The sequence below is a fragment of the Pseudopipra pipra genome, chromosome 22 (assembly GCF_036250125.1).
Source record: "Pseudopipra pipra isolate bDixPip1 chromosome 22, bDixPip1.hap1, whole genome shotgun sequence".
NCBI lineage: Eukaryota > Metazoa > Chordata > Aves > Passeriformes > Pipridae > Pseudopipra > Pseudopipra pipra.
In genome coordinates, this window is record NC_087570.1 from 7877473 (window position 1) to 7905280 (window position 27808).

The 27808-nt window shown below is 49.1% G+C and overlaps 4 protein-coding genes across 10 annotated transcripts in view; 2 read left to right on the plus strand and 2 right to left on the minus strand.

The window, feature by feature from the left end:
• The first annotated feature begins 38 nt into the window (after nt 1-38).
• On the plus strand, nt 39-2461 carry MRTO4 (MRT4 homolog, ribosome maturation factor). 2 transcript variants are annotated; one of them, XM_064678901.1, is made up of 8 exons: nt 39-122; nt 261-319; nt 398-501; nt 587-668; nt 905-972; nt 1320-1471; nt 1888-1964; nt 2147-2461. In XM_064678901.1, exons 1-8 carry the CDS (start codon nt 95-97, stop codon nt 2291-2293), a joined length of 717 nt encoding a protein of 238 aa, XP_064534971.1. In that variant the 5' UTR covers nt 39-94; the 3' UTR covers nt 2294-2461. The 2 variants fall into 2 exon arrangements, with proteins under 2 accessions (XP_064534971.1, XP_064534972.1); XM_064678902.1 differs by having other exon boundaries at nt 2060-2198.
• Nucleotides 2462-2850: 389 nt separating this feature from the next.
• Nucleotides 2851-7014, minus strand: AKR7A2 (aldo-keto reductase family 7 member A2). Its single transcript, XM_064678898.1, has 7 exons — nt 6777-7014; nt 5790-5977; nt 5169-5273; nt 4496-4592; nt 4301-4400; nt 3867-3996; nt 2851-3353 (listed from the first exon to the last, which is right to left on the minus strand). Exons 1-7 carry the CDS (start codon nt 6997-6999, stop codon nt 3192-3194), a joined length of 1005 nt encoding a protein of 334 aa, XP_064534968.1. The 5' UTR covers nt 7000-7014; the 3' UTR covers nt 2851-3191.
• SLC66A1 (solute carrier family 66 member 1) lies at nt 6356-12606 on the plus strand. Of its 2 annotated transcripts, none has more exons than XM_064678900.1 (8): nt 6356-6640; nt 7942-8141; nt 8698-8827; nt 9334-9421; nt 10434-10585; nt 11360-11452; nt 11803-11988; nt 12297-12606. In XM_064678900.1, exons 2-8 carry the CDS (start codon nt 7972-7974, stop codon nt 12393-12395), a joined length of 918 nt encoding a protein of 305 aa, XP_064534970.1. In that variant the 5' UTR covers nt 6356-6640; nt 7942-7971; the 3' UTR covers nt 12396-12606. The 2 variants fall into 2 exon arrangements, with proteins under 2 accessions (XP_064534970.1, XP_064534969.1); XM_064678899.1 differs by lacking the exon at nt 6356-6640 and adding an exon at nt 7042-7370.
• A 3165-nt stretch (nt 12607-15771) lies between these two features.
• CAPZB (capping actin protein of muscle Z-line subunit beta) overlaps nt 15772-27808 on the minus strand; it is a 66622-nt gene continuing 54585 nt past the window's right edge. For 3 of the 5 annotated variants that reach the window (XM_064678896.1, XM_064678893.1, XM_064678894.1), the window contains 5 exons: nt 27429-27545; nt 20365-20430; nt 19152-19228; nt 17920-18032; nt 15772-16019 (listed from right to left, as the gene is read on the minus strand). In XM_064678896.1, the coding sequence (XP_064534966.1) occupies nt 17930-18032; nt 19152-19228; nt 20365-20430; nt 27429-27545 (363 nt within the window). In that variant the 3' untranslated portion in view covers nt 15772-16019; nt 17920-17929. The remainder of the gene's footprint in view (nt 16020-17919; nt 18033-19151; nt 19229-20364; nt 20431-27428; nt 27546-27808) is intronic. The other 2 variants (XM_064678892.1, XM_064678895.1) reach the window with 1 other exon arrangement.

Here is a 27808-nt window from a genome sequence, read left to right on the forward strand (position 1 = left end):
GCGCCGTGGGGAGCGCGCAGGCAGCGCGCGGGGCAGCCCTGGCCGCTCCCGGCAGCCCGCGCGCCGCCCGGGGGCCTCGGAGCACGGCGGAACCATGCCCAGGTCCCGGCGGGACCGAAAGGGTGAGAGCGGGCCCGGCCTTCAGTCCCTTTTCCATTCCCTTCCCGATCCTCATCCCCTTCCCATGCCTGTGTCAGTGCCCATCCTCGTGCCCACTCCCTTCCCCATCCCACCCTAACGCACTCCTTTGCTCTTCGCAGTCTCCCTGACGCGGACGCCCCGGAAGGGGCTGGAGGCCAAGCAGGCGCTGATCACCGAGGTGAGTGGGGCCCTGTCCCTGTCCCCTTCTCCCCTTTCCTCCGTCCCAGCCCCTGTCCCGGTAACGTCTCCCCCGCAGCTCCGCCGCTGTGTGGACACCTACAAGTACATCTTCGTGTTCTCCGTGGCCAACATGAGAAACAACAAGCTCAAGGATGTCCGGAACGCCTGGAAGCACAGCAGGTTGGGGGGCCGGAGGGGCTGGAAAGGGGGGAATTCCCAAGGGGTGTGAGCTCCCGGGGCTGACATCCCCCTCCTCTTGCTCCAGGATCTTCTTCGGCAAGAACAAGGTGATGATGGTGGCGCTGGGGCGGGCGCCGAGCAGTGAGTACAAGGAGAACCTGCACAAGGTGGGCACTGGGGGTTTCCTGGGTGTCCTAAAGCTTCACCCGCCTTACCTCACACCATGGAATAACAATCCCAGGACACCAGAGGTCCTCAGGTCACCGTTTTGGGCATGTTTTAATTGAATCCATCTGTGTCCTGACACAAAGGGTTTGTTGTTACCAGAGCTTTTGCAGCTGTACAGGACTGCAGGTGGGTCCCTGGTGCTGCTTGATCCCTATGGATGCTCCTTCTCTTCCAGGTCAGCAAACACCTGAGAGGGGAGGTTGGGCTCCTCTTCACCAACCGCACCAGGGATGAGGTGGATGAGTAAGTACTGTCTGGTACAGCCCTGTTCCCATGTAACCACTGCTCTCCCTGATGCTCCCTTAAAGCAGGGATGGTCTCATGGGGTTTTCCACTCATTTTTCTCAGCCATCTCTCTGACAGCAAAGGAATCGTGGAATGGTTTGGGTTGGAAGGGGCCTTAAATCTCATCCAGTCCCAACCCCATCCATGAGCAGGGACACTTTCCACTAGCCCAGGTTGCTCCAAGCCCTGCCCAACCTGGCCTTGGACTCTTCCAGGGAAGGGGCAGCCACAGCTTCTCTGGGCAACACAGGAACTTAGGGCAGGCTGTAGCCAGAGGAGGCTGAAGGTCTTGTTGTCTGTCCCAGGTGGTTCTCCAAGTTCCGAGAGGTGGACTTTGCCCGCGCTGGGAACAAGGCACCGTACGGGGTGAACCTGGACACAGGGCCCTTGGAGCAGTTCCCACATTCCATGGAGCCGCAGCTCCGGCAGCTGGGATTGCCCACGGTGCTGAAGAAAGGTACTGGGGCAGCTGGGAAGGGCAGCCTCGTGTCTGTCTGAGCAGGGAAGATATCAGAAGCAGAATGTTAAATGGAATTTAGATCTGCAAAAATCCCACGGATGTTCTCCTCGTTGGGATGAGGCTAGAACTCCTTATGTTCTTCTTGTGCTGTTCTTCCCAAACTCATGTCAAAGGATGAGTCAAAGAACAAGCTTTCTCCAAAACACTGTCCTTTTCCAGTGGGAACAGCTGGGATTGACCCATTCAGACACCAGACGGGGGTTTTTTTTGAGCTGACCCAGCTCCTTGAGGTGCACTAACATTGCGTGGAAAGCTCCAAAGGGTGGTGTTGGAGGGAGTCCTGGCTCTTCACCCCACATTTCAGGGGGTTACCCAGTACCTGGGAGCCTGTTGAAGGGGTTTTGTTCCTGCAGGGGTGGTGACACTGCTCTCAGATTACGAAGTCTGCAAGGAAGGGGATGTTCTCACCCCGGAACAGGCCCGTGTCCTGGTGAGTAACACAACAGCCCCGTTTCCTGATACAAAATAATTAATTAATGCAACCCCTGAAACTCAGCAGCAATTATTTTGGCTCCTGCTCTGCAGCACTTCCCACCTGGAAGTGGTCTGGACTGTTTTGCTATGCTGGACACAGAGACGGTAAAGCAGGAACACATTTGTGTCCTCTCCTAGAAACTCTTCGGTTATGAGATGGCAGAGTTTAAAGTCACCATCAAATTCGTGTGGAATTCTGAGACAGGAGACTTCCAGAAGCTTGTTGGAGACACAGCAGAGGAAGAGGAAGAGGAGGATAATGATGATGACAGCAACGAGGACTAGCAGTGTGGACACCAGGCAGTTCTATTCTATTTTAGAGACAAAAAGAGGAGGATGTTTCCCTCACCTGTCTGCAGCTGGACAAGGATGATCAGCTCAAATGTGCTCTTTGTAAAAAACGATCTAACTGTGGTTTTTTCATATATATATAAATCTGTATACAAAACTTCAGATGGTTGTTGCTGCTGCCTGTTCCTGTTTGTGTATCCCAGGATCTGAGAAAATTCCACCTCAAATGTGAAAACCGGGCAGAAAGGGTGTAAAGTTAATGCAACTTCAATGTAGCACAGCGGGGAAAATGCCAAGAGTTTGTTATTCTGACATAGAAGAAGATAATTTAGCTCATCCCTGCAATTTTGCCCTCTCCCTGAAAAAGTACAAGACCAGGCTGGATGGAGCTCTGAGCAACCTGGGCTAGTGGGAGGTGTCCCTGCTCATGGCAGGGACTGTGATGAGATGAGCTTTAAGGTCCCTTCCAACCCAAACCAATCTGGGATTCTATAATCCCAAGTCCCCAAGTGCTGCCAGCCAGGTTACAGGTACAGGTCAGAGATGGGAGCTGTGTTAGAAAGAGGTTTTATTCTTGTACGTAATTATTTAAGATTTCACATTAAAGCAGAACTGGGGTTTTCACCCCATTAATGTGTTCACTTTCCTGATTAACTGCAGCTTTAATTACGGTGCTCTGGGGACCTGGAGGGCTGGGAGGGAGGAATGACCAAGGCACAGCCCAGCACAACAGCAGCTGTGGATCCTAGAAAGCTTCATTAATTCAGGAGAAATCTCAACCCATTTGCTCATGGCTCAAAGGGCAGGGTGGGCAGTACCTCTCCGGTGGAGAACAGAGCACAGGGCTCTGGAAGCACCCCACGCTGCCGGCGTTCCGTCCCTGCTCCAATCCCTAACGGAAGTAGTTGGGGCAGTCGTGGGCATTCATGTTCCAGGCTGCATCAAACGCCTCCACCACGGCTGGGAGCAGGGGACCCTCCTCGCTGTAGTTAAGGTTCTGCTCTAGCTGCTCCATGTTGGACATCCCGATGATCACTGCATCTCCAAGAGAACCCTGGGAAGAGATATGAGGTGCTGCTGATCCCAAAAGAAACCTGGTTCACCCCTCAAGGATTTAGACAACTGACACTACAAAGTTCTGGTCAGAAAGCCAGGACATCTCCAAGTCATGCCAACTCCTCAAAAGCTGCCAAATCCTACTTAATGATGGGCTACAGGAACATGTGGGGGAGATGGGGAATATAACCATTAGTTCCTAGTCCAAGGAAGAGCAAGTGCTCTCCTTGCACAGAAGCTGAGTGGGCGGGAAGCCAAGACCCCACTAATTAGGACTTAAAATCTTCCACTTCTTCCAATCGTAAGCACAGAGGATACCACGGGGGACACAGAGCTGACTTGCTCGAGCAGTCCGGCAGAGTCCACACAGCGATATTCACTTTGGAACACCGCAACTCCATGGGATGTGCAGATTAAAGGATAACTACACTGAAATGTAGTTACACTGTCTGTGTGCACAGCCCTGGCAGCACTGCCCAGACTGTTGGTTATGGCCAGGTTGAGCTCTCACCTGCAGTTTGGAGTGGTTGTAGAGCCAGCGCAGTGCAGCTGAGGCCAGGCTGGGTGAGTTGGAGCCATAAGCCTCTTTCAGAGCCTTTTCCACTAGGGCAATTCCCTCAAAATTGTGTTTTTTCCAGTACCTGCATGAAAAGAAATCACTCTTATTGCCCTTGAGACCTCTAGTGAGTGGTACATCTATATTCTAACCAAAAGGAAGCTTCGTACAACTCCTTATAGCCTCTGAGGACTTCTGTCATCTCCCCTGCAAGTTGTAGGGAAGCTGAGCATAAAAACCACCCTGCAAAAGCTCAGTCACATGCCATGGCCCCAACCATGTGTGCTGATGCAATCCCTGCACAAGCTTTGGCCAATTCTGCTTCCTCTCAGCTGATGATTAGTGTGTTTTTAATGCAGCCATTCCTTGTCTGTCAGCTCAAAACATACCTGTCCCTGTAGGCCTGAGCCCAGTCGTTCCCAAAAAATCTCCCAGCAGGCTGGCACGTGTCTTTGTCCTCGTACTTGTACTTGCCGGTCAGGAGCCCTCCTGCAAAGGGCAGCAGCAGGTTTAGGGCTGGGCTAAATGGGCAGCCTCCATTTCCCAGGGTTTTGTCCCGAAGTCTGGCCTTGTCCCCTCCGTACCTGCCAGGGGGTTGTAGGCGTAGAACCGCAGCCCAAAGTGCCTCAGGCAGGGGAAGAGCTCAACCTCCACCTGGCGGGTGGTCGCGTTGTACATACCCTGCACCAAGGGGGCGACACAGCTTCAAACACCAGCTCAGGGCAGAGCACCAGCCTCTTCCCACCCTTCCCTGACAAGACTTAACCAGAAGAGAGCCTTCAGGTCACACAAGGTGATGATTTGCTTAGGAACAGACTCGCTGAAGGATTGCAAATAATGCAAAAATTTAAGTTTCACAGTAGGGGAGTCACTGACTCCAGCAACGAACACACACTCAGGTGTTCCTGAGCAGCGACCTCGCTCAGCTTCCCAATCATGTGTGTCCGGAAAGGACATGAAAAGGGTGGTCAGGCACCAGAAGGGGCTGCTCAGGAAGGTGGTGGAGTCCCCATCCCTGGAGGTGTCCAAGGAAGGACTGGCCGTGGCACTCAGTGCTCTGGGCTGGGGGACAAGGTGGAGATCAGGCACAGGGTGGACTCAATGACCTTGAGGGTCTTTTCCAACCTCAGTGATTCTGACTTCTCAGACTAACTGCAGCAGATTCCTTCTCTGTTTATATCTGGCACACTAGAGGTTGGTCCGAGATCTGGGAACCCCAAATCCCAGGTATTTCCCCACAGCAATACCACCCCTCACCTGGTACACAGTTGGCATCACCCAGTTGTTGTACTTGCAGATGGTGCAGATTTCTGCCACTTCCCATGCTGCATAGTTTGACAGACCAAGTTCTTTAAACTTTCCCTGCAGAGGAATAAAAGAGAATTCAGTTCCAGTGTTTAAAAGTTCATTTGGACCCAGACAGTGCAAGATGCATACAGTGAAAAGGAGTCACCAAACTTTAGTCCAGAGTGCTCACTACTCTCCACCTTTCCCAAGAGACTATAAAGACCTGACAAAAATATTTCTCATTTTCTGCTCATTTGGAATTCACACTCTCTAATTTAAATGGCATAGTTAGATTAATGCAATTCAGGAATTCTTCACCCATTACCAGCACTAATCCTAATCCAGTCAGTTAACATGGCTGGAAGCAAAGTTCAGATGTTCTACGGCTTCCAAGAGCTTTTGGGAACAAAGTGCACCAAGTGAGCACCCAACAGAGCGGCAGCTGCTCTGCTCTGCCCTGGGCTCTGTCTCCTCTTCTGAGTGTTGTACAAATCTAGTGCTGCAGTGGGCACAACACGCAGCCCTGGTTTAAAAAAAAGTGGTGGGAAGGAGGGAATCAAGGATTGTCCAGGCTTGGACTCTCCACTTTACTTCTTTGTGCAGCTCGTTGCAGGCGCGCAGCGTCTCCTCCACAGGAGTCCCGTGGTCAGGAGCGTGGAGGTAGAAGAGCTCCACACTTGTCCTCTTCAGCCTCTCCAGGGATGTGTCCAGCTGGGAGCGCACACTCTCCGGCTTCAGCGTCTTCCCATCCCAGGGGTTGGCCTTGGTGGCCACTTCCACTGGCAGAGAAAGAAGGAATGAGCAAGGAATTTCAACCTTCGGGAGGAAAACAGGGATAAGGGGCATAACCAAGCGTTTGAGGTGTTTCAGGGAAGGTCCCTCTCCTCGGGAACCACGTCAGCCTGGCAGGGGAAACTCTTCCCCAGATGATTGGGGGTCTGCCCTGGAGAGGGAAGGGCTTCTCAAGGTCTGGGGGTCAGCACTAAGGCCTCCCCTCAGGCCTGGCATCAGCCTGGCAGGGAAAACCCTTATCCTAAGGGAATGGGCCTGGGAGAAGTCCCTTTTTCTCAAGGAGGGAGTCAGCCTAGCAGGGAAAACCCCTCTCCTCAAGGAATGGACTCTGAGGAAGGTCCTTGTCCTCAGAGACAGAGTCAGCCTGGCAGTCAGCCCTGCCTTCTCCTCAGGCAATGGGCCCCGGGGAAGTCCCTTCCCTCGGAGAGTCCCTTCTCCTCAGGGAACTGGCCCAGGGGAAATCCTACTCAGGGACAACGTCAGCCTGGCAGGAGGAATAAGTCCCGAGGCAAGTTCCTTTTGCTTAGGGAGTCCATTCGCCTCAGGGAAGACGCTCCTCCTTAGGGAAGAGGCCCAGGGCAGTCCTTCGTCCTCAGGGACAGTGTCAGCCTGACAGGGAAGACTCTCCTCCTCAGGGCACGAGTCTTGAGGTAAGTCCCTTCTCCTCAAAGACGGTGTAAGTCTGGCAGAGAAAACCCTTCTCCTCAGGAAAGACCGCTGACTTCAGGTAACGAACCCCGAGGAAGCCCCTTCCCCTCAGGGCAGCCCCCATTCCCCGCGCCGTACCGGGCTCGGTGCCTCCCGCCAGCAGCGCACCCAGGATGCGCTCGGACTCTCCGCCCGCGTACATGAAGGCAGTGTCAAGGAGGCGGTAGCGGCGACGCAGAAAGGCGCGGAGCAGCTCCGCGCTCGCCTCGGGCCCTGCCCGCCGGCCCATCTCCATCGTGCCCAGCACCACCGCGGGCCGCGCTCGCCCCGCCGCCATGGCCGCCATCGCCCGCACCGCCATTGCGCGTGCGCGGGGCACGGACCCGCCCCGAGCGCGGCCGGACCCACCGGTTTGGCCGAAAATCAGCGAGTTTGGGCAAAAACCCACCGGGTTTGTCAGAAACCAGGCTCGGGAACAAACGCGTCTGTGGAAAAGCAGCACGTTTGTGGAAAAAAAAAAACACGTTAAGGATTTCACGGAAAAGCTGCGGATCTTGGGGGAAAAGATTCCGGCAACTTCCTGGCAGAGCCGCCGGTGCCGGGCAGGAACGGCCGAGAGAACTCGGCGGGTCCGTGAGGGGGAGCGGGGGGCACAGACAGACCTCCCAGCTTCCAAAGAGAGCGAGTTTCCGAGGAAAAATAAAGTCAAGTGGCGAACGGCGTCGGTGGGAGGTGAGTGCCGGTGCTGCGGGGACACGTCGGGCTGGACTTCGGCTGCTTCTCTTGTATTTCCTTTTTTGCCTTCTTTTTTTCCCCCTCTTCTTCTTTCTCCTCTTTCCTCTCCTTTTTTCCTTCATCTTTTTTTTTTCTTTTGTTTATTTTTCTTATTTTTCTCCTTTTTTTACTTCTTTTTTCTTCTTTCTTTTCTTCCCCCCCCTTTTTCTTCTTTTCCTTTTCCTTCCTTTTTTCTTCATTTTTTCTCTCCTTTTTTTCTCTTTTATTTTCTTCTATTTTCTTATTTCCTTTTCTTCTTCTTCTTTTTTTTCTTTTCCTTTTTTTTCCCCCCATTTTATTTCTTTTTCTTTTATTTCTTCGCTTTCTCCTTTGAGGCCAAACCCTGCTAGGCAGACAGCCTTCCCACTCCTCTCATCCCTGATGCAAAATTAAGGCCAATAAAGGTGTATTATCCACTAATGATTCTTTTTCCCAACACGAGCCAGTTTCCAGCTGCATCCAGAGGAGCCCCAATCGTGTGCCTCATCCAGATCTATTTTTCTCCAGCATAATTAATTTTTTCCCCCAGTTCCCTGCTGGACACTGACATTCCTGGGCCATGGCTGCACGGCGCTGGAGGGGTGTCCCGTTTGGGAATCTCTCCGAGTGTCCCAACGGCTCCCGCTGGATCCTGGATGTGTTCCACGAGTGTGCCCAGGACAGCCGGGACGTCTCCAGCATTATCCTGGGGCTGGTCTCCATCTTCTGCTTCGCAGCCGCCTCCTTCCCGTGAGTATCATCCCAAATCCTAGCCCAGCCTTTTCCATGGGCAGCAAGAGTCAACCTTCAAGCACCAGGTGCCTGAATTATTAAATCTACCCATCAAAAGCAATCAGGGCTTGGAAAGTTTAGGAGTGGGAGAAGAGGAGTAGCCCCAAAGCCTTGGTGGTTGCTATATTGTTGTTGCTGAGCTTGGCAGACGGAATATCCCACGTAAGCCAACTGCAATGTGCTCAGGGCAGGTCATACATGTGCCTGGAATGTTTCCAGGAACACTGAGCTTCTTGGAAGTGCTGAGACAAGTGTGGCAGAGGGGGATGTGGGGAGTCACGCTCCAGCTCGATTATTTTGTAACCAGAGGGGAGGATCCTGCAACTGAGGCTTCTCCTCACTCCCTCCTGCCGCAGCATGAGACACAGGGCTTGAGCCCAACAAGCACCAGTGGGTCTCAGGAGTTCTGACTGGGACCAGTTTGCAAGGGGGCACAGGGAGCCCTTGGGATGGTTCCCAGGTAGTGCTGAACCAGTCAGGGGCAATGTTTGTGTCTCTGCCCAATTCTCTGCAGGCAGTTTTACCAAGCCTGCAAAACAGGCATCATGGACCGGGCGCTCTCCATATATTTCCTGCTGGGATGGCTGGGAGGAGACCTCCTAAACCTCATCGGCTCCTTCCTGGCTGATCAGCTGCCCCTGCAGGTACCAAACCCCTGGGGCTGGGCTGGCTCCCAGACACCCCGAACTCCAGGGAGGAGGGATGGGCTGGGAGCTGCTTAATCCAGTCCTGGGAACCAGAGACCCAAACAACCCAGGATGCTCCCTTCTCCCCTCCTGGGGTTGTTCCCTTTTCCCATCAGGGATGTTCTCTCTTTCCTCCCTGGAGTTGCTCCCTTCTTCCCCCTGGGGTTACTCCCTTCTCTCTCCTCAAGGTTGCTCCCTCTTTTCCCCTCAAGGATGCTCCCTGCTTCCCTCCAGAATTGCTCCCTTCTCCCTGCCTAGGGTTGTTTCCTTCTTCTCCCATGGGGTTGCTCCCTCCTTCCCCTCTGGGGTTACTCCCTTCTCTCCCAGGGATGTTCCCTTTTTCACCCCCTGGGATTGTTCCCTCTTTTCCCCTCAGGGATGCTTCCCTCTCTCCCAGGGGTGTTGTCCCATCCCAGCCACCCCCTGGCCCTCCCTGCAGGTGTCCCCGTGTCCCCTCCCTGCAGGTTTACACGGCCGTTTACTACGTGCTGGCCGACCTGGTGATGCTTTCGCTCTACTGCTACTACAGGGTGAAGAACAGGGGTGCAAGATGTGAGTTGGGGCACGAGGGGGGGGCTTGTCCTTGTCTGTGGAGGGGAGGGAATCCCCAGGGAGATTCCAGGGGCAGAGATGCTTTGCAGATACAGCTATTAGATGGTTGCTGGAGTTTTTAACTTGGATAATTTGAGCCCCTAGGAAAGCCAAAGCCAACAAATAGCTACAGGCTGTGCCTGGGGCTTCTGCAGACCCTGCAAACCTCCCCATGGTGTCCAGGCTGAAAATAACTCCCCTGTGAGTCGCACTGGGCATAGAAATAAATTCTTTACCCACAGGGAGGTGATGACTCCACCTCGGAGCTGGAAACCACAGGACTCCTGACGCAGGCCAGGGCTGCAAGGGAAAGGGGGAAGTTTTCTGATTGTCTTGGGGTCAGAACTCCAGCACTGACATGGTGGGGAAGTTCCTCCCTGTTTGACTGGAGTGAAAAGGGAACCTTATCAGTTTTTGAAAGGTTCAAACAGCCAGAGAAAACAGAGTAAATCCATTTTTCAGCATTGCAGCTTTGTGAACTCCAAACAGGCAGTTTGGAGGGACCAGGATGGGACCAGGATGACTTTAACTTATTAAAGACACGTAAACTTATTAAACCAGTTGATATTTAGCCTATCAACTACATAGTTTTGTTATGCTGGAGAGTCTGTTTACTGAATATAATTACTGAATAATAATAAATTAATAATAATAAATAAGCTGAAGCAGGGCTTGCTCTGGCAGGGATTTGAGTGCGGCTGTTGTGAGTTAAGACAGTGAAATCTTCTAGAGGGGATGATTTTTAAGAGCCTAAACCCAAAGAAACTGAGATAGGAGCAGTTTCCTGCCTGATAATGTACGAATTGGCCACATCACTGGAGATAAATCACCCACAGCCATGTCCCTGTCCCTCAGTGCTGCGGAGATAAGGCGCAGCTTGGAGGTTCTTTACCCTGAGAGGGTCCTGGCACCCCCGAGGCTTTTGGGGGTTGATGGGATTCTCCCTAACCAGGCTCTCCTTGATTCCCTGCAGTCACCGCCCCAATCAATGCAGCCTTTGTGTTCCTCTCCATGGGAACAGTGTCAACCCTCTCCCTCCTGGGCAGCGGCACCTCAGCAGAGGGTCCAGGGACCTTTCAAGGGAGGTCGCTGCTGTCAGTTCACATGGAAGATCCTGGATCAAAGGTGAGCCAATTCCTAAATCTGGGTTGATGGGATACAGAAGATCTGGGTGGGCATGTCCTGCTGGATGGTGTGATCCCACTCAGTAGTCCCAAAAAATACCTTGTACCCCACCACATATTTTGGGGTTGGGGGCTTCTCTGTTCCTGTTTCAGGAGCAAATTGTTCTCCAGTCTCAGAAGGTGACACTGGAAAGAGGCCTTAAAAGATTGCTCCAAAATTCAGGGATAGTCTGCTGCAGGATTTCAGACATTTCAAGGCCTGCTCAAGATTCAGCAACATTTACGACATCTCTGTTTGTGAATAGACATTATTTCAGGGAGCTGCATAGGATGGACGTTCTCTAAAAAATGTGATATTTAAACCACGTTCATTCACATTAAACCACAGCCATAAAGAGTGACTGTTTTCAGGAAATTTGAGAGACTTTCCCCCTTTTATTCTTTTTTCCAATTATGCACATATATACGTAATTGAAAAGCCAGCCAGCAAGCAAGTGCAGCAAAGTAACTCAATTGGCTTCAGTAAAAGGAGGTTTGCAGAAGAGTTTTGCACTGGCAATAGTGAAGGACCTCTCCAAACAATGAAAATAAACCCAATTCCCATTATAAGAGTTTGAACTAGACTACATATTTTCCTATAGTAAAATGAAATATAATTATCAGTTATAATTAACACAGGACCTATCAGATGAGGGAGAGCTGGGGAGATCAGAGGCTGGGTTTGGGGGCCATGGTGTGAATGCTGAGCTGCTCCTGGCTCCCCCTTTCCTTGCAGCCTTTCACCAGGAGTGAGATCATTGGATTCACCATTGGCTCCGTGTCCTCCGTGCTGTACCTGTGCTCCCGACTGCCCCAGATCTACACCAACGTGAGTGCCCGGCCCTGGGCACCCCCTGGGCCCTGACCAAGGGGGTTGCTGGGATCTTCTTTCTCCTCTTTGCTCAGAAGTCCCAGGACTGTGTCTCTGATGATTTCATAAGGGACTGTTTTTCTGTATTTCTGGTCCAAAACCCAATTCATTTTTCTCCCTTTAACCTACCAATATTTTGAGGGTGTGGCTTTCATTTTGTCTTATTTACATGTAAAAGGGGAAGTAAAGGGCTCTTGGCATTGAGTCACCACCTTTTTTCTTCTCTTTTTTCGGGGAGAGGATGATTAATACCACTTTATTTAGGAGAGCTGCACCCAAGCTGCTCTTCTTGTGCCCGCTATTCCCAGTACAAGAGGAAATCCACCACTGGGATCTCCTACTCCCTCTTCGCCCTGGTGATGTTGGGGAACTCTCTCTATGGCCTCAGTGTCCTCCTGAAGAACCCTGAGCCAGGCCAAGGTGAAGGTGACTATGTCCTGCACCACCTGCCCTGGCTGGTGGGCAGCCTGGGGGTCCTATCTCTCGACGTAGTTGTATCCTTCCCCTGCCAAAACTTCCCTCTGGAATCGCACCCCACTGGCAAGGCTTTGCAGGGAGTGATCCTGCCCTGGAACAGGCAGGGTTAGGCAGGAGAAGGGTGGGTTGACACTACTCAGGGATTGCTCACCCAAGTGCAGGTGAGTAATTTGTGGTGTTGCAACAGCTGAAATGCTTCAGCCCTTTGTTTGCATTGCCCTGTTTCCACCTCTGCTGGCACAAACACCCTTTGTGGAGGTGGTGAGACCCAGTTTATGACACAGATCCACCCTTGTGTGCGTGAAGAGCCTTAACCTCTCCTCAGATCTCCTTCCAGTTCCTTGCCTATCGGAAGGGAAGAGCCAGTACCCACGAGGAGAGGGATGCTCTTCTTGGAGAGCAGGGTGACAGCCTGGAGAGCTGACCAAGGGACCTGCCTGGAGCGAGAGGAGGAGGATGCAGATGAAGAAAGTGCTTAAACACCGGGCAAACCAGCCCCCCTGGTGGCTCTTGGGAGAAGAGGACCTGAGCCAGTGGGTGACTTGTGCTGCAACAACAGTGGCAGAGGATGCTGCTGTTTGAACTTGTGCCTCTTTGATACCAATACTATTGGGATAAAAGGGAATTATTTGATACCTCAGTTGCTCTTTGCTGCTCTGATGCCCCACAGCTGAGCCTGGTCACTGCTGTGCCTCTCAAGGGAGATCTGGAGCTTCCTTGGTGCTTGGCAAACATGGGAGGAGCCTGAGTGGGGAGGGGACAGGGATGACGGACCTGCCACAGACACAGCAGCACTGTGGGCCTCACAACTCCACCCCTGAGCTTCTGGAAGACACAGTGCCTGGATCCAGTGGGGAAGGAGCAGCACAACCAAAGTGTTCGTTCCTTGGACACCTATTTTAATTAGCACAGCTATAAACCACGTCCTTCCCCACGTGCCTCCTTTGGTTTCGTTTTGCCAGTTTACCTGGCAGCTCCTGCCTCTTTCTTAAAGACTTTCACAGTCCCAGTTCTCTGACTTCTCACTTTTTTGCCTCACCCATGTTTTAATTACATGGAGTCCTTGGGGAAGTTGCTCTCTCTGTTACCCAGCAGAAGAGCTGCCTCTCTGCTTCCTCTGCTTTTCAGTCCTGCCCTCTCTTGTTGATGAATTTATCCCCAACTTGATGAGTTTATCCCCAACACTGATGAATTTATGCCCCTCTTGGGGCCCTGCACATCAGTACAGTGGCTCCCTGACCACAGAGGGACTGGAAGCAGGGGTGGTTTGGGAAAAGCCGTGTCCCCGGGAGAAGAGCATGGAGGTGGAGCCACACAATGGATCAGCCCAGCACTCCAGGTTCCCTCCCCTGTGCTGAGCTAGGGATGAGCAGCTCAGTCTCGCCAGGAAAGCAAGAGGAAAACCAAACAAAGCTTGTAAGGCCTTCAGGAAGAACTAACACAGCTTGTCCTTGTGAGAACAAGAGCTGTCCTTTCCCTGCAGTCACTATCAGCTCTTCCTTTTGCTTCCCTTTTCCCCTCTGATACCCAGTGTTGTACTCTATTATCATTAATTTATGATTCCTCTGCCAGGCCCATGACATTTGTCTTTCCCAGGAAGTTGCCCTCCTTGCTTGTTTGTCCTCACACTGAGGACTCCCAAGCCACAGCTCCTCGATTACACAGCTCAGCCTGGAAACAGGAGTCAAAGTCCTCAGTACCCAATTGACCTGCACCAGCAGGTCAATTAAAGCACAAGCTGGGCCAGTATTTGGGGCTGACCCATTAATTTCGGAAAGAAAAAGTATTTTTCAGTCTCTGTGAGCCCTTTGAAACAAATCAATTCATGATTCTGCCCCTCCAGGTTCTCAGGTGAAGGGGCTGCTCAGCTCATCCTCGAGCCAGCAGGATTTCATCTCCTGTCGTTCCCTAGGAGTTGTAGAAAAACAATTCCTATCCAGTTCTAATCCAAACTATGAGCAAATCTCTCATCTCCACCATTTAAAATTGCCACATCCTGGCTAACCAAGGGCTTTTCTTAAAGCTGGACAAAGAACCTCCAACATAGGGAGGAAAAATTATACATATAAAATATAATTTGTCCCCACAGGTGGATCCAAAGCACAAGTTGAGTACAAGTGGGTTTACTCTTACTTGGGCTACAGAGGATGGAGCAGGGTGAGCAGCTGTTTGGCAGAGGGAGGTTCCACACCTGCTGCCATCTCAGGCGGTGGGTGCAAATTCCTGCCACTGACACTTTCCCTGAGGTTTTCATCCCTCCAAGTCACTACTGCAGCCCTGTTCCTGCAAGTTAAGATTTTGCAGAGGTACATGTTAAACCAGAAAGGCAGAGCAGAAACAAATATCCCAGAGTGAAAAGGTAAATGAAAACCTCAACACACCAGCCTTCCCCCTCCTGGGTTTAAGAATTCACACAAACTCATCTCCAGCTTCAAAAAAGGTTTTTCCTTGGACAGAACCAAGATAAAATGACCAAATCTCAATGTGTTTCCCTGGGGGATCCCAGCTTTGAGGCAGACAGGTGTTGCCTTCCCCAGCCTGTGTCCCACAAGGAGCTCCATTATGGACCACAAGCCCCAGGTAAACACTGATCACCTGCGGGGTCTGGGGGTGAAACAGGTCATGTCAGCCAAAATCAGAGCACATTAATCAATGTTAATGCCAACAGTGTCCATTTGCAGAGGTTCACCCAAAGGGTAATTTCAATGGCCATGGACAGGAAGAGCCCAGCAGGTATTTATTTCCTTTCCCAGTTTGCCCAGGATTAGGTTTGGAGCAGTGAAACCAGAGCTGTGCAAGGTCCCTCTGCCCACCAAGAGGTTCAAGAGGAGACTCTGGGTGAGGTTCACAGATGACACAAGGACCAAGGACAGGAGTTTTTGGGTCAGCACTGATGGGTGGAACCATCTACCCCAACCTATTGAATGCTGCTCCTCTGCCACTGCCCTGCTGGACACACTGACCCCCCAGCCTGTATTTAACACACCTCTAAATACACCTGTTCCACATTGCTGGATGCCTGGAGCCTCAATCCCAGCACCCTGGAAGGGCAGCAGGCCCTTGAAGAGCAGTGGGACATCACACCCTCTTCAAAACAAACACATTTCAGCTCATCTGGATATGAGACAAAAAACAAATAACCCTGCAAGGAAAGCAAGAGAAACAAGGACACCAACCACAGACACTTCTTCCTGGGATTTTTTTTATTTTTATTGTTTTAGTCTTTTTTTTTCTTTTTTTTTTTTCCCATTTTTTCGTATGGAGGCTCAAGTATCAGATGTAGATTCAATTTAAGCTTTACAAAAAAAACCAAAAAATCAAAACAAAAACCCCTTTTGCATTCCATAAAAATTGACAGAAAAGCGCCTTGGAACCAGAACAGAAAGAAGAAATTTTCAGCAGGTCTCCAAATCACCATCTCCTGCACATCTGGGTGAGTCAGTATCGTACAATCCCAAGGAACACCCTCTCTTCCCTCCCTCCCACCAGCCAGCCCTTGTGCCCAGCCCCCAAACATACGTGGAATAGATTATTTTTCTTTTTTTTTTTTTTCCAGTTCTTCCTCTTTCACACACCACAGTATTTAATAAATTTTTGTTTTACATTTTTTACACCAATGTAACAAAAGGCAGGAGGGGGGTGAGGGAGGAAAAGACAAACAATGATCCGTGGTGATGCATATAAACGGGGGAGGGTGGGAGACAGGTGGGGGAGAAAAAAATAATACATGGACTTCTACAGAAACATAGCCTAAGGTCTTGATAGTAAAATGTGGTGCAAAGTAGGCCTCAGAGACTGAAAAAGTTTGTACAGCTTTATTCATGGGGAGAAGATGGCGTTGCATGGAGAGTATTGGATGCAAATCGTGATGTGACGGAACAGAAAAGGGCAGGGGGGATGAGTTCTCTACCAAAGGAATCTAACGAGTGCATGGCATGTCTGGTTAGCACGGAGAGGATTTTAACTTTGCTGCTTTCTCTTCAAAGCCTCCACCAGGTCATTTTTAAGAGCTTCTTGTTTTGATTTGTCTGCAAAAGTCTGCACAGACCTGTGAGGAAGAAGGAAAGGCGTGTCAGAGGTGCTGAATGGAGGGGAGGGGTTGGGGGCAGTCCAGGCATGGAGGCAAGAGGGAGGAGAAGCACCTCAGCCCAGGCCCAGAGGGAACACTCAGCTCTGCCTGTTGGACCACAGGAAGCAGAAGGCAATGAAGTGAGGACATTAAAGCAAAACTCACTCCAGCAAGGATGGCACCAAAGGCTTCCCCGGCAGCTCCAGCTGCTGGAGGGAGATTTCCAACATTTTATGTTACAGAAGAACCCCAGCATCCCACCAGCAAAGGGGGGTTAGTGCTCCTGCTCTCCAAAAGTTCAGAGAAAATCCAGCCTCCACCCAAGGAGAAGGGAAAGGTAGGGGGAGTCCCTGCCCATCCTGCAGACTGTTCACCCAGGGTTGAGCGGCCGCCTCAAAACTCCCCTCGGTGTTTGCACTGGTGGAAAAAGCAGCCAGAGGTTCTGGGCTCAAATTTGCCTTCTTTTGTACCTTCTCTAAGTAATGAGTGATCAAAGCAGCTGAAGAAAAACAGAGATACTGTCACAGGATTATTGCAGAGGTTCCCTTTGGATAGAAGTACAGAGGAAAAGCTCCATCTTCCAGGAGTCCCTCGGATCAGTGCCCTGTGAGATGGCTGTAGGGGAACCACTGATTCCAATGGGACAACAAGAATTTTCCACTTTTAAAAAAGACCCTCTTAAATGTGATCATGATAAGAATGATAAGACCAGACTTTTCCAGAGTTGCTACCATGGAGAAGTGGTAAGAATCCAGTTTGGTAAGATATTTCCTCACCCAAACCATATTTCACAGCCTTTTCAGTACTCAGTACCTGGGATAGCGGAAAGTGTCCCTGCCCATGGCAGGGGGATGGAACTGGATGAGCTTTAAGGGCCCTTCCAATCCAAACCAGCCTGGGATTATATGATTCAAAGCCTTATTTTCCCTGGATGCTGTCTCCTGTAAACAAGACTGCTCTTTATGGTGGATATTTTCCTACCATTTTTATAACAGTATTTCCATTCTCTTATCTCTGGAGACTTCTGCTGCTTTAATAAAAACACATACATTTGATATTTGCATTTGTCACAGGCTGAAGAAGTGGTTCTTGGCCATTATCAACAAATAGTGAGTTTTCCCCTTCGTCAGCTTAATGGGTTTAAAACAACATCTGTAATTCATTAGAGGTGGAGTGGGGGGTTAAGGTGGCCCAGGGTTAGTCACTGCTGTGCATCCTCGACACTCAGAGCTCCAGAGCAAAGGAGAGCAGAGGAACAAACCCCTTCGGAGGCCGTGCAGAGCACAAGCAAGTGGAGGCTGGGAATGTTTGAGTGAGCTTGAGCAGGACTGGGTTTCAAGCTCCAAGGAAATTCAAGATCCACCAGGCAAACAGGGGATGTGGGATGTGCATGTGAGCTCTGAACTCATGGGAAGTACCAGTTGGGTTTTCTCCCAAACTGTGAGACTCCCAAGATTTCATTCTGCAGGGAGGACATTAAGATTACAGGGAGTTCCATCCTGGAAGTGGTGTACACAGCTGTAAAAAACTGCTGGTGCCCAAGGGACAGAGTCCCAAGGCTTCTGGATCAAATCAGCCCAATCCAACACCGCTCCAGGTACCACGTGCTACTTTCCTGCTCCCAAGCCAGAGTGCAAAGTGGTAAATCCTGCCACAATTCCGAGCGCGAGGCTTCAGATGGGGGGACCTGACATTTGAAATGGAAATCCCAGTGTTTAGTTGCCCATATTAGGAAACAACCCGTGGGTGGAACCCGGCTCTGACGTCGCTGCTCAGTCTGCGGGATTAGGGGTTAGTTCTGTCCCGTTACCATGCAGGGCTGGGCTGGGTGAGTCCTGGTTTAGTGCTGCTCTCACACCTCACAGGCAGCGAGGGGTACCTGGATTGGTTTAGTTATCAGGCTGGATGTAGATCTGGCGCTGGGTCAACACTTGAGAAAGTTCCCTCTGCAACTGCTTATACTTTTGGTTGTCAGGAATAGCATCGATAGATCTACAGAGAGCAGTCAGAAACCAGGGAGCAAACAGGGAAAAGAACAGTCAGAAGAACTCAGGCACACAGATCCGGGATTCTGGAAACCGCCAGGGAAGGAGTGTAAAAACACAGGTTAGGAGGAGCAGGGGAAGGCTGGAGTCGACACTGCGTGTGTTACCAGTCCTGAGCAGATCCCAGCGCTGCCCACAGTGCCAGGACTCACTGAGGGATGGGAGACACAGCAGGGAGTCAACACAGCAGCTGAAGGCAACATTCACAGGGAAAATGACTCTATTACATATTTCCTCGACTGTTAATAAATGTTTCCTGGCTAAACCCCGCACAGCACAAAGGGAAACAGGTCTGTGACGAAGGCTGGGGTTTGGGACAGGACCCAGACTAGCTGCTCTCGCAGATACTGCAACTCCCCCTGCCCATGGTGCAGCACAAACAATTAGCACCTTTTTTCTATCTTCTTCCACATGCCAGGCTGTGAGAGAACATCAGAACACTTATTTGTGCTGTTTATTCCATATTATCACACTGTGCTGGAAAATCTCTCTGCACTTAAAACAAAATAATTTGGCATCTGTTTTGTGCTTCCCTCTAGGAGCAGAACTACCAGCCTGGGATTTGTATGTCAAATTCCTGTCCAGGGATGGGCAGGGGTTGAAAAGTACAGCACAGTTTCCCTATAGAAAGGCACAGGGGATTTATTCCTTTAATCTCTTCCAGTACACTGTATTTTGACCAGTGGTGTTGAGAGAAAAGACAGAATTTAAACCAAAGTCTAAATATCACAAACCACTCACATCATAACTTAATTCTGGGACCGTTTTAAAGAATAGCAGAAAGAGAAGTCAGAATTCAAGTACAACTTCCAGGACTGTGAAGAATAAACCCTCTAATTAAAAATAATCCTGAAATACAAGTGTTGTTAGCTGGGCTATTTTCCTCCTGGTGGGGGAACAAGGGATTAAAACACTGCTTCAGATTTCTACAGTAGAAGTGTTCTCTGAACTTCACGCAACAAATAATGTTCCAAAGCTCAGGGAGGGGAAACAAAAGCAAATCAAGGCTAGGGGTGGCATCACAGGGATGGGAAGGGGGTCCCACTCCCAGTTGGAGTTTCCTTACCTCAGCCCATTAACGATGTCCTTTGTTTTTCCAAAATAAATCTCATTCAGTGTACTTCTGATTTTGTTTTCCATGTCCTGCAAAAGGGTATGAAATCCGATCAGTTTTCAGGAATGGTGCAGCACTTACACTACACCCATCACACAGGCCCAACCTGGTGTATTCCTATTATTTAGATCCTCACTAAACACACTCTGACCCCATCTCTCTGCTCTAATCAAAGAAATAAAGGCTTTTTTCCCACTCTCTCCTCCCAGTTAACCACTCCAGGCAGTGGGATCTTTCTCTGGACCACGAGAGGGCAGTTTCTCTCCAGCTATCCACGTTCTGCACAAAAGGAGAATGCATCTCACCCCAACCTTCCCCTGCAATTTCCTAGGGCACTGAATGGGCTCAGAGTGCCAAGTCAGTCACTGGGGATAACCAACAGTCAATAGTTTTGTGCTTAGGGATCACTTTGAATTTTTGACTTGTTCTTTAAAGCTGCATGACAGAGAGTTTTGAGAAAGAGAACTACACAGTATTTTTTCATTAGGTTGCTTTCACTCAAGCAAAAAAGTTAGAAAAGGAATCAAAAAAGAAGCAGCTGCCTTTCTTTAATTTCCCAGTTCACATAAAAATGCATTATAGTCTATTTTAGTTGAGAATTTCCTCCTCTCTGGCCATAGTGGCTATGAAAATCAAGGAAACTGGGAACATCTCCATACAGGACAGTACAACGAAACAGCAAAACAGTGCTGCACCTTCTGAGCAGCTTCACCCCTTGTGCTGAGCTTAGAGGACTGGCAGCTGCCATAAAATCCAGCACTAAACCCAGTTCCAGGGGATTTAACAAGCACTTGATACACACTGAACTTTCAGCTCAAGGAGAGTTGTGTGTAACAACCTAACTTGAAATCATTCTTCCAAAAGTGACTGCAAAAGCAAGCATGGGGGTGGGAATTTATTAATTAGCTCTCAGGTTAGGAACTTATTTTCCAGGACGATTATTGCTGTGCTGAGCAGGAACCAAAGGGCAGAGTGGTGGCTTTGTATCACCAAATGGCTGGAAGTGATGCTGGGAGGAGCACGGAGCCATCACACACCAAGCCACAGCCACAACAGGAATAAATAATTTGTTTGTAAAATAAAAAACAACAAAATTTTCATGTATGTGGCCAAATTTGGCCCAAAGAACCTGCAACAGGTTGGAGCTGCTGTTCCCAGCACTCACCTCTACCAAGCGCCCGATGTTGGCTATGTGGGGCGAGGAGTCACTCACAGTCTCATCCTTCTCCATCTGGAAAGGAAACACACTGAGCCATCAAAAACATGGAAACCTGAGGGGAGCGTGTGGCAACATCCAGGAGGGGTGGGAGAAAGTGGGTCTCAAAAACTCTTTTATTGTGCAAACAGCCCAGGATCATGCTGAGACACTCCCAGCACTCAACACAGGCACAGGTTGGTAACAGAAATGCAGTGTAATAAAAACCATGGATGAAAATAAAACCCTGGTGTAGACAGGCCCTACAAAATTGTCACTCCATCCTACTGAGGGGCTGCAGGAGATCTACAGAGGGAACATGTAGCACAAGAAGCTCTGCAGCATGGAGGGTATTAAAGGCTGGTGCTGAGGGGCTGCACACGAGGATGGTGCTGGCAGTGGAGCAGCTGTGAACTCTCCCTCAAAAACAGCCTTTTCTTTTCATCTTCATCTCAAACACCACCTCCAGCCACACCTGGGACACATCCTCCACTCTCAGGATCTCCTGGCAAAAGACACCTCAGGCATTATTTCCCTTCCAGTAGAGAGGGAAAGTGCAGGGAATACAAAACTCACAAAAACCTGCAAAGGTGGTGATGATTTAAACTACTGAAATAATGTGGAAAGAGAAATTTGACTGTTTGTATCTCTTTTTTTTCTTTTAAGACAAAAAGCTGCATGAACATGTACCTGATTATTAAGAGGAAGGAAGTACAAAGTAAGTATGGGGGGAGGAAAAGAAGCAGTTTCTTTACTGCTCTTTGCAGTAGAAATTGTGCTCTTTGCAGTAGAAATTCAGAGCTGGATAAACTCAAGTGTATAATGACATCAATGCTCTTAGTGCAGTACCTGAATAGGAGACAGGTCCATGAACAATTTTTTATCCCTAAGATCAAAAAATGGGAGCTGGAACTGCACCACTCGCTTGATTTCATCTGACTTTGTCCCACAGGATGCCCACTCAGAAGCCATCCCTGACCTGTGCTAAGGAAAAGACCATCTTCTCCAGTTCTTGAGGTGAGAACCGTGGCTAAGACATGGACAAGCTGCTGAACAATGAACACCAGTCCCAGAAACCTCAACTGACACAAGGTGTTGCTGAGACGGTACGGAAACAAAACCGGGAGAAAAATGTAGTGGGAAGAACAGTCTTCAAAGGGTTTTACTAATCCCAATGAATTCTCTTATCCATCTGTTCCTATCCCTCCCTCAGGGTAGAGTTTAAAAATCTGGGCTAGTTACATGTTTCTTCTAATCAGCCAAGTCTGTAATAGGCTTGGGGAAGCGTGTAATTGAGCTGGAAACCCAGAGGCAAGAGATAACCTGCAAGAGGGGGAGAAAGAGCATGGGGATGTTTAATTTTGCCTGTAGACTGCAGTCAGATTGCTTACATGGCATAGAGACACTGCCCGGAGAATGGATCCAGTTGAAGTGGAGGAGGAACATAACTACACAAACACACATGTACATGTCATGGTGAGTTTGGGAACTACCAGCAAACTGCCCAAATCTGGGGCAGTCAGTGGCTGGCAGTGGGTCAGTTCCTTCCATGGGCTCCCTAATGTGCCTCCTCCACACCTGGAAAGGCCAAGCTCCATGGCAAGAAGCAGAATCTGAAAACAGAATTATTTTTTTTTGCAAAACGTATATTATTACATCTCCATAAAAACTGCTGCCAGAAGGAAAACATTTTCATGTGCTCTCGAAGGCCAGATGTTACAGGAGGCTGCTAAATGGAGTGCAGAGGCAGGATCAGCCTTGTCCTACACAAAGTCAGGTTTTGCTGAGTTGGTGGGATTTTTAGAGGTTCCTTCCAGTGGCTGCTTAAATAAAGGGGTTAATTTGCTTCAAGGGGAAATTCCCCTCTGTAGGTTAATGTTAACAAGCAGCTCATCTTCCCACTGTCACTCCCCATCTGCCCGCTGAGCTCAGCCAAAAACCAGGATGAGCCAAGTCCCACGGGCATGGCTCAGTTGCTGCTCTCCCACTGGAGATCCACTGTTGGCTTCCCTGCCTCCCTTCCCAGCCATCTGCTCCCGCTGTGATTCACAGGGAAGCTCACTCTGCTGGGGATACTGAGCTCTCGATGGCTGATTGGTCATTTTGGATGTTTCCTGCATCAAATAAAACAGTTTTCTGGGCTTTCTGTAAACAGTACTTGGAGAAGTAATACAAAGAGAGAACTTTAAGTTGGAGAAACACTTTGTTCCATCACGAAAGTGCCCCAAAATACCAGGAAGATAGAAGGGAGCTCATCAGCCATTTTGCACCGAAGAACCAACAACATCCACAGCTGCTCTGGCCACAGAGCAATGTGAAAATCCCTTTAATGAAACACAAACAGCCATTTGAGCCAAAAGCTCCCAAAGCCACAGGCAGTGGGCAGACTGAAGTCTCCAGGTGGAAAATATGTGGAATTATTTGGATATCAGCAAGGCAAAGTTTGGCCTCTCTCTCCAGCATTTATTTCAAACTGTAAGCAGACAAATGAGGGTTGTAAGCTCTGAGGGATGCAGTGCTGTAGGAACCAGCTGAGAACTGACCTGGTAGATTTATTCTCACCAGTGTAACCAAAGATATCCCATATCCTGTACCAAACTGTACAGGAGCAAACCTGGGGATGCTACATACCCTCCACATGCCACCAGTCCAGACATGCTCAACTCTTCTACTCCCTCTTTTTCTAAACTATTATATAACTGAACCAATCTGAAATCCATAAGGGACCTTAAAGCCCATCCAGTCCCACCCCCTGCCATGGGCAGGGACACCTTCCACCAGCCCAGGTTGCTCCAAGCCCCATCCAACCTGGCCTTGGGACACTTCCCGGGATGGGGCAGCCACAGCTTCTCTGGGCACCCTGTGCCAGGGCCTCACCACTCTCACGACAGAAAAGGGAAGCAGAAATAACTCCCCAGACAATCCCTGGTCAGTACATCCTGCTGCCCTCTGCATCCCAAAATCCTGCTCAGTGCACTGGACAACTGCTGAGGGGGAGCTCAAGGATCATGAGTAGATCCCACCGGTGAAAAAACACTTCCTGTTACAACATCTGGAAGTGGGTGGGATGGGCCTTGACATGAAAGCTGGACTTGATGGAAATCAATGACGCTACCAGTTGCTGAGCACCGGGATTTCCCTGGGATGATAAATGGCAGAAAGGCTCTGCTGGCATTTCACTGAGCAGCAACAGATCCCAGGGAACATCCCTCTGCACGCAGGGATTGCTCTGTTTGCACAGCCCAGCCTTCATCCAGCTCTGCAGAACGTTCTTCCGCCACTGGAGCGTGTTTAAAGTTCAAAATTCAACACAGATCTGAGTTGCTTTAATCCAAAATCTCAGGCATCACATCCCTGTGACTTTATATCCTCCCCTTCCCACATCTCTAAATGTAAATAAACTAAAGGTTTGGAGCCAACTTCTTCCTCAGCAAACTTGCACTTCCTCAGTGTTCATCCTGGCTCAGGAAACACACAGGTTCTTTGTGCACAAGGACATCTCAGAAAGGCACCTGTTGGTCTTGCTTTCAAGGGGGGGGTCCAGAAGTCCATCCAGCAAAGTGCAGTTTTGACTGTTTGCCAGAAAACGGGCAGCCTGCATCTCCTTTGCATAAAATGAAACAGGATCACACAGCTGCTCCTACCTTAAAGAAAAATGGAACCTCAGAGTTCAGCCAAAGCCATTCAGTGCCCTGGCAAATGACACAAGTAATTCCAAAGTACACAAAGAGGACAGGACACCCAGGTCTGTCAGGGAAAATCCCCTGCCAGGCATCTGGCTTGAATCAGGAGACGGTGGGAGTTACCTGCAGCCCCTGGAGAAGGGAATGGAAAAGCTGCTGACACAGTTCATTTCGCTGCAAGCCTTGCTCCCTGTGCTATAAATTGAGGCAGTGTGTCCTGTCCTTCCCTCACTTCTAACCGTGGCATGCAGAGGGAGTGTAACACCCCAATCCATCTTTCCCTACCCAAATTCCACCTCAGTCCTTGTTCTGAGTGAATCCTGCCAGTGTTGGGACGCGAGCTGGGAGTTACTTCCTCCATCCTGGCCTGTGGTGCTTCAACTCTGAGCTCTCCTGAGCTGCATCCAAAACAGGATTTGGAAGAGCCCCCTTGTTTAGGCAACTGTTCAACTGCTCTACCTGACATTGCAGGACATGAGCAAAGGGAAAAAAAAGATTCAAATCAGCTTTGTCCTTCCAGTTCCCCCAAAAAGTTCTTCTATAATGCACTTTGGAGTCAAAACAAGGATGGCTGCACTCTCTGTGTATTTATGTAGAACAACATTTATGTAGAACAACATTCCTAAAAATTAGAACAAACCTTCACTGGGCAAAAGGACAAGTATTGTGCCACACAAAAGGACTTCTTCAGCCATGATCTAATCAAGTGCCCAACATGAACATGTCACTTCAGCTTTAATTCTCTCTTAAGTTTCCAGGACAAAATTACCATCTATGGATCCTACATGCATGGAGCTGGCTAAGAATTGATCTCATCCTCTCAGGATAAAAGTTAATACATGTGCATATATAAATCAATTATGAGTTTTTCCAGAAAGTTCTGGCAAAGGCAACAAAAAGCCCATCTGTGAGGGATGCAGGGCAACAATATCTCACTGGTAGGAAGCGGCAGCAGAGAACATCTATTTCTGGACTCTTAGCCCAGCTCCAAGCTCAGCTCTACCATGACACATTCCAAGAGCTTTTCCTTTGGCCTGTTCCTGGCCACCAAGTTAATCATTCCATCAGCACTCAAGAAGTACCCCATTTGCAGCTAAGAGGCCAAACTGGTTTCAAAGTAATGGCTCTCCCCAGACCTTCCTTTCCAAGCACTGAGAGGTTCCCTCTGCCATCAGTTTGTAAGCCAGGATATGACCAAGCTTGTGAACACTTCAAAAGCTTCCTCTGAAACACAAGGACATCTGCTATTCACATTTTAACATCAAAGGTGGTCAAGTAGCTTAACTGTTGAGTTGACCAAAACCATGTACAATTTACCACAGACAAAATAACTTCAAAATATTACTGATTACTGATATTGCCAAGGTGAAACTGTACCATACCATTCAAGAGGTAACTAAAACCTAATTTTGGTGGCTACGTTTCCTGCAGACTGTATAAAAAGCCGATTAAAAAGTAAAAATAAGACTTGCTGTCCTTAGGTGACGTGGCAAACTGGATTTAGAGCAAAGTACAAGCCTTGCACTCAGGAGTTTAGTCCAGCTGAATACAAGGCTTGGGACAAACGGCTCCTGCTCACACTGCACACCTCAAGGCAGCGTGAAGATTGCAGTTGTCTGCCATGGATTCTGTCCCATCAAGCCTTCTGTGGCATCCACAACCAGCAAATCCCCATCCCCACGCTTAAATCTGCCCTCCAGTTTCCATTGTTTGTGCAGGAGCTGAGCATCACCACCCCAGCGGCTGGTTCATGGTTACTTACATTGGAAACGGGCCCTGGCTTTAACGCATCACTTCTGAATTCAATGTTCTGCTGTTAAAATGATGACAGAAGCATGAATCTCACCACTCCAGTTTTGAGAGTGGAAGTCAAACTAAACAAGGCCCAGCAGTTCAGGCCAAGGTGTACTGAGGACACCCATTCCGCACAGACTCTTGTTTTCCTTGGCTCATCTCGTGCTCCAGGAGGCCGTGGCCAGAGTCAAGCCCTTGGCCTGCACTTCACAGCTCTGATTTACAGTATTAGCCAGGCCTGGGATTAAATATTTGTCCGGGTCACCATAACTCGGGTGTAATTACTGCAAACATTTTAAAACAGTCAAAAAAAATGGCTCAAAACTGTCTCCAGATGCCTTTTTCCTTCCTCTGCTTTTCCATCAGCTTCTTCCGTGAGTCAACGACGTGGAAATAAAAATCACCCAGGTTTAGGGCAAGCTCTGCAGGAGTAACCCAATTTCAGTCCCTCTCTGCAATCACAGACCCTTTTTGCTTGGCTCAAACCTGCACAAACCCAGGAGGTTTTTAACAGAGTCTGCATTGTCCTTTGTATGGAAAAGCCTCGCTCTGCCCTGCGAAGGCTCATAAAGAAGTTTAGCTGCTGCCAAGCTCTCCAGTCACTCATGACCTTACAATGTGCCTCCTGTCCTCCAGAGTTTATTACTCTGCTCAAGTCACTGACTTCCAGAGCCCAGATCTTAAGCAGCCTACCAATTCCTCAGCAGCACAAAGCCTTTGGCAGGTGTGCTGGGGCAGAAGCACCTTCATCCATGGAAGTCCAACCCAGCAGACCCAGAGACTCAGGCAGCAGCACTGCCTGAATTCCCATCAGTCTGGCACCTTCCTGGTGAAAAACAGCTCTCAAGAGTAATTAACACTGGCACAAACCTCTAAATGTTTAGAAGAGATTTATCTTTTTTTTTCAGGAGATTTTTAAAGATCACTATCCTGGTACTGCAGTAGGAAAATAATAAAGACAGATACTAAAAGACAACGCCAAATGTTTAGAAGAGGTTTTTGTTTGGTTTTTTTTAGGAGATTTTTTTTAATTAGTCCTGATACTGCAGGAGGAAAATACTAAAGAACGACACTAAAAGATAACTGATGTGTTTAAGGACAGGAGAATCCTACAGTCAGTGCAAAATCCAGGTTTGCTCACGGTGGTTCAACTGGCTTTTAAAAGAGAGACATAACAAAAGAGGTCATCTTGTATTTTTATAATCCTATTGGAATCTTCCAGTAAGAAAGTGGGCAAATCTTATAGATAAAAATATCTGCAACACAGATGAGAGTATAAAAATTTAGGGATACCGGAAGACAAACTAAGACTTAAAAGCAAGTCTAAACTCCTGCTGAATGTTTTACATTCTTAATTGCAAGCTCCACTGCTGTCAAGCGCAGCTCAAGGGGCTTTCTGGTAATTACACACTGCATTTACCATTTCACTGGGCTGCAGAACAGTAGAAGAGATGCTTATACAACACCTCACAAACTCAACGTTTTGGGCCTGACTGGGGCTACTGGGTGTGGAACTGGGAAAGGGCATTCCCAGGTGTGCACAGGACACAGACATACCTGTCTGGTAAGGCTCCCTCCCAGGTTCATGGTACCAGAACCAGTTTTATTAGTCTGCAGCCACAGCATCACTGTGGAGGTCAGCTTGTAATGAGCAGTACGGCCACTGGATTTCTCCTGGAAGTGAGAGAACAAAAACGGATAGAGACAAAAGGTTAAAATCCCTCCAAAAGCTAAATGGGTGCTGGCCTGGCAGACCCCACAAGCAACAGGACAGGTAAGTCTAACCCCACTCACAGAGCACAGTCTGTTTCTTAAGAACAATTCTAAGTGTGCACATTCCTCTAATTTTCTCTAATTTTCCAAAGCACATCTAGTTAGAGCAATTTACCCTCCTATTACCTTGTTTTTATTACCTAATTAGTGATATTTATCTGTAG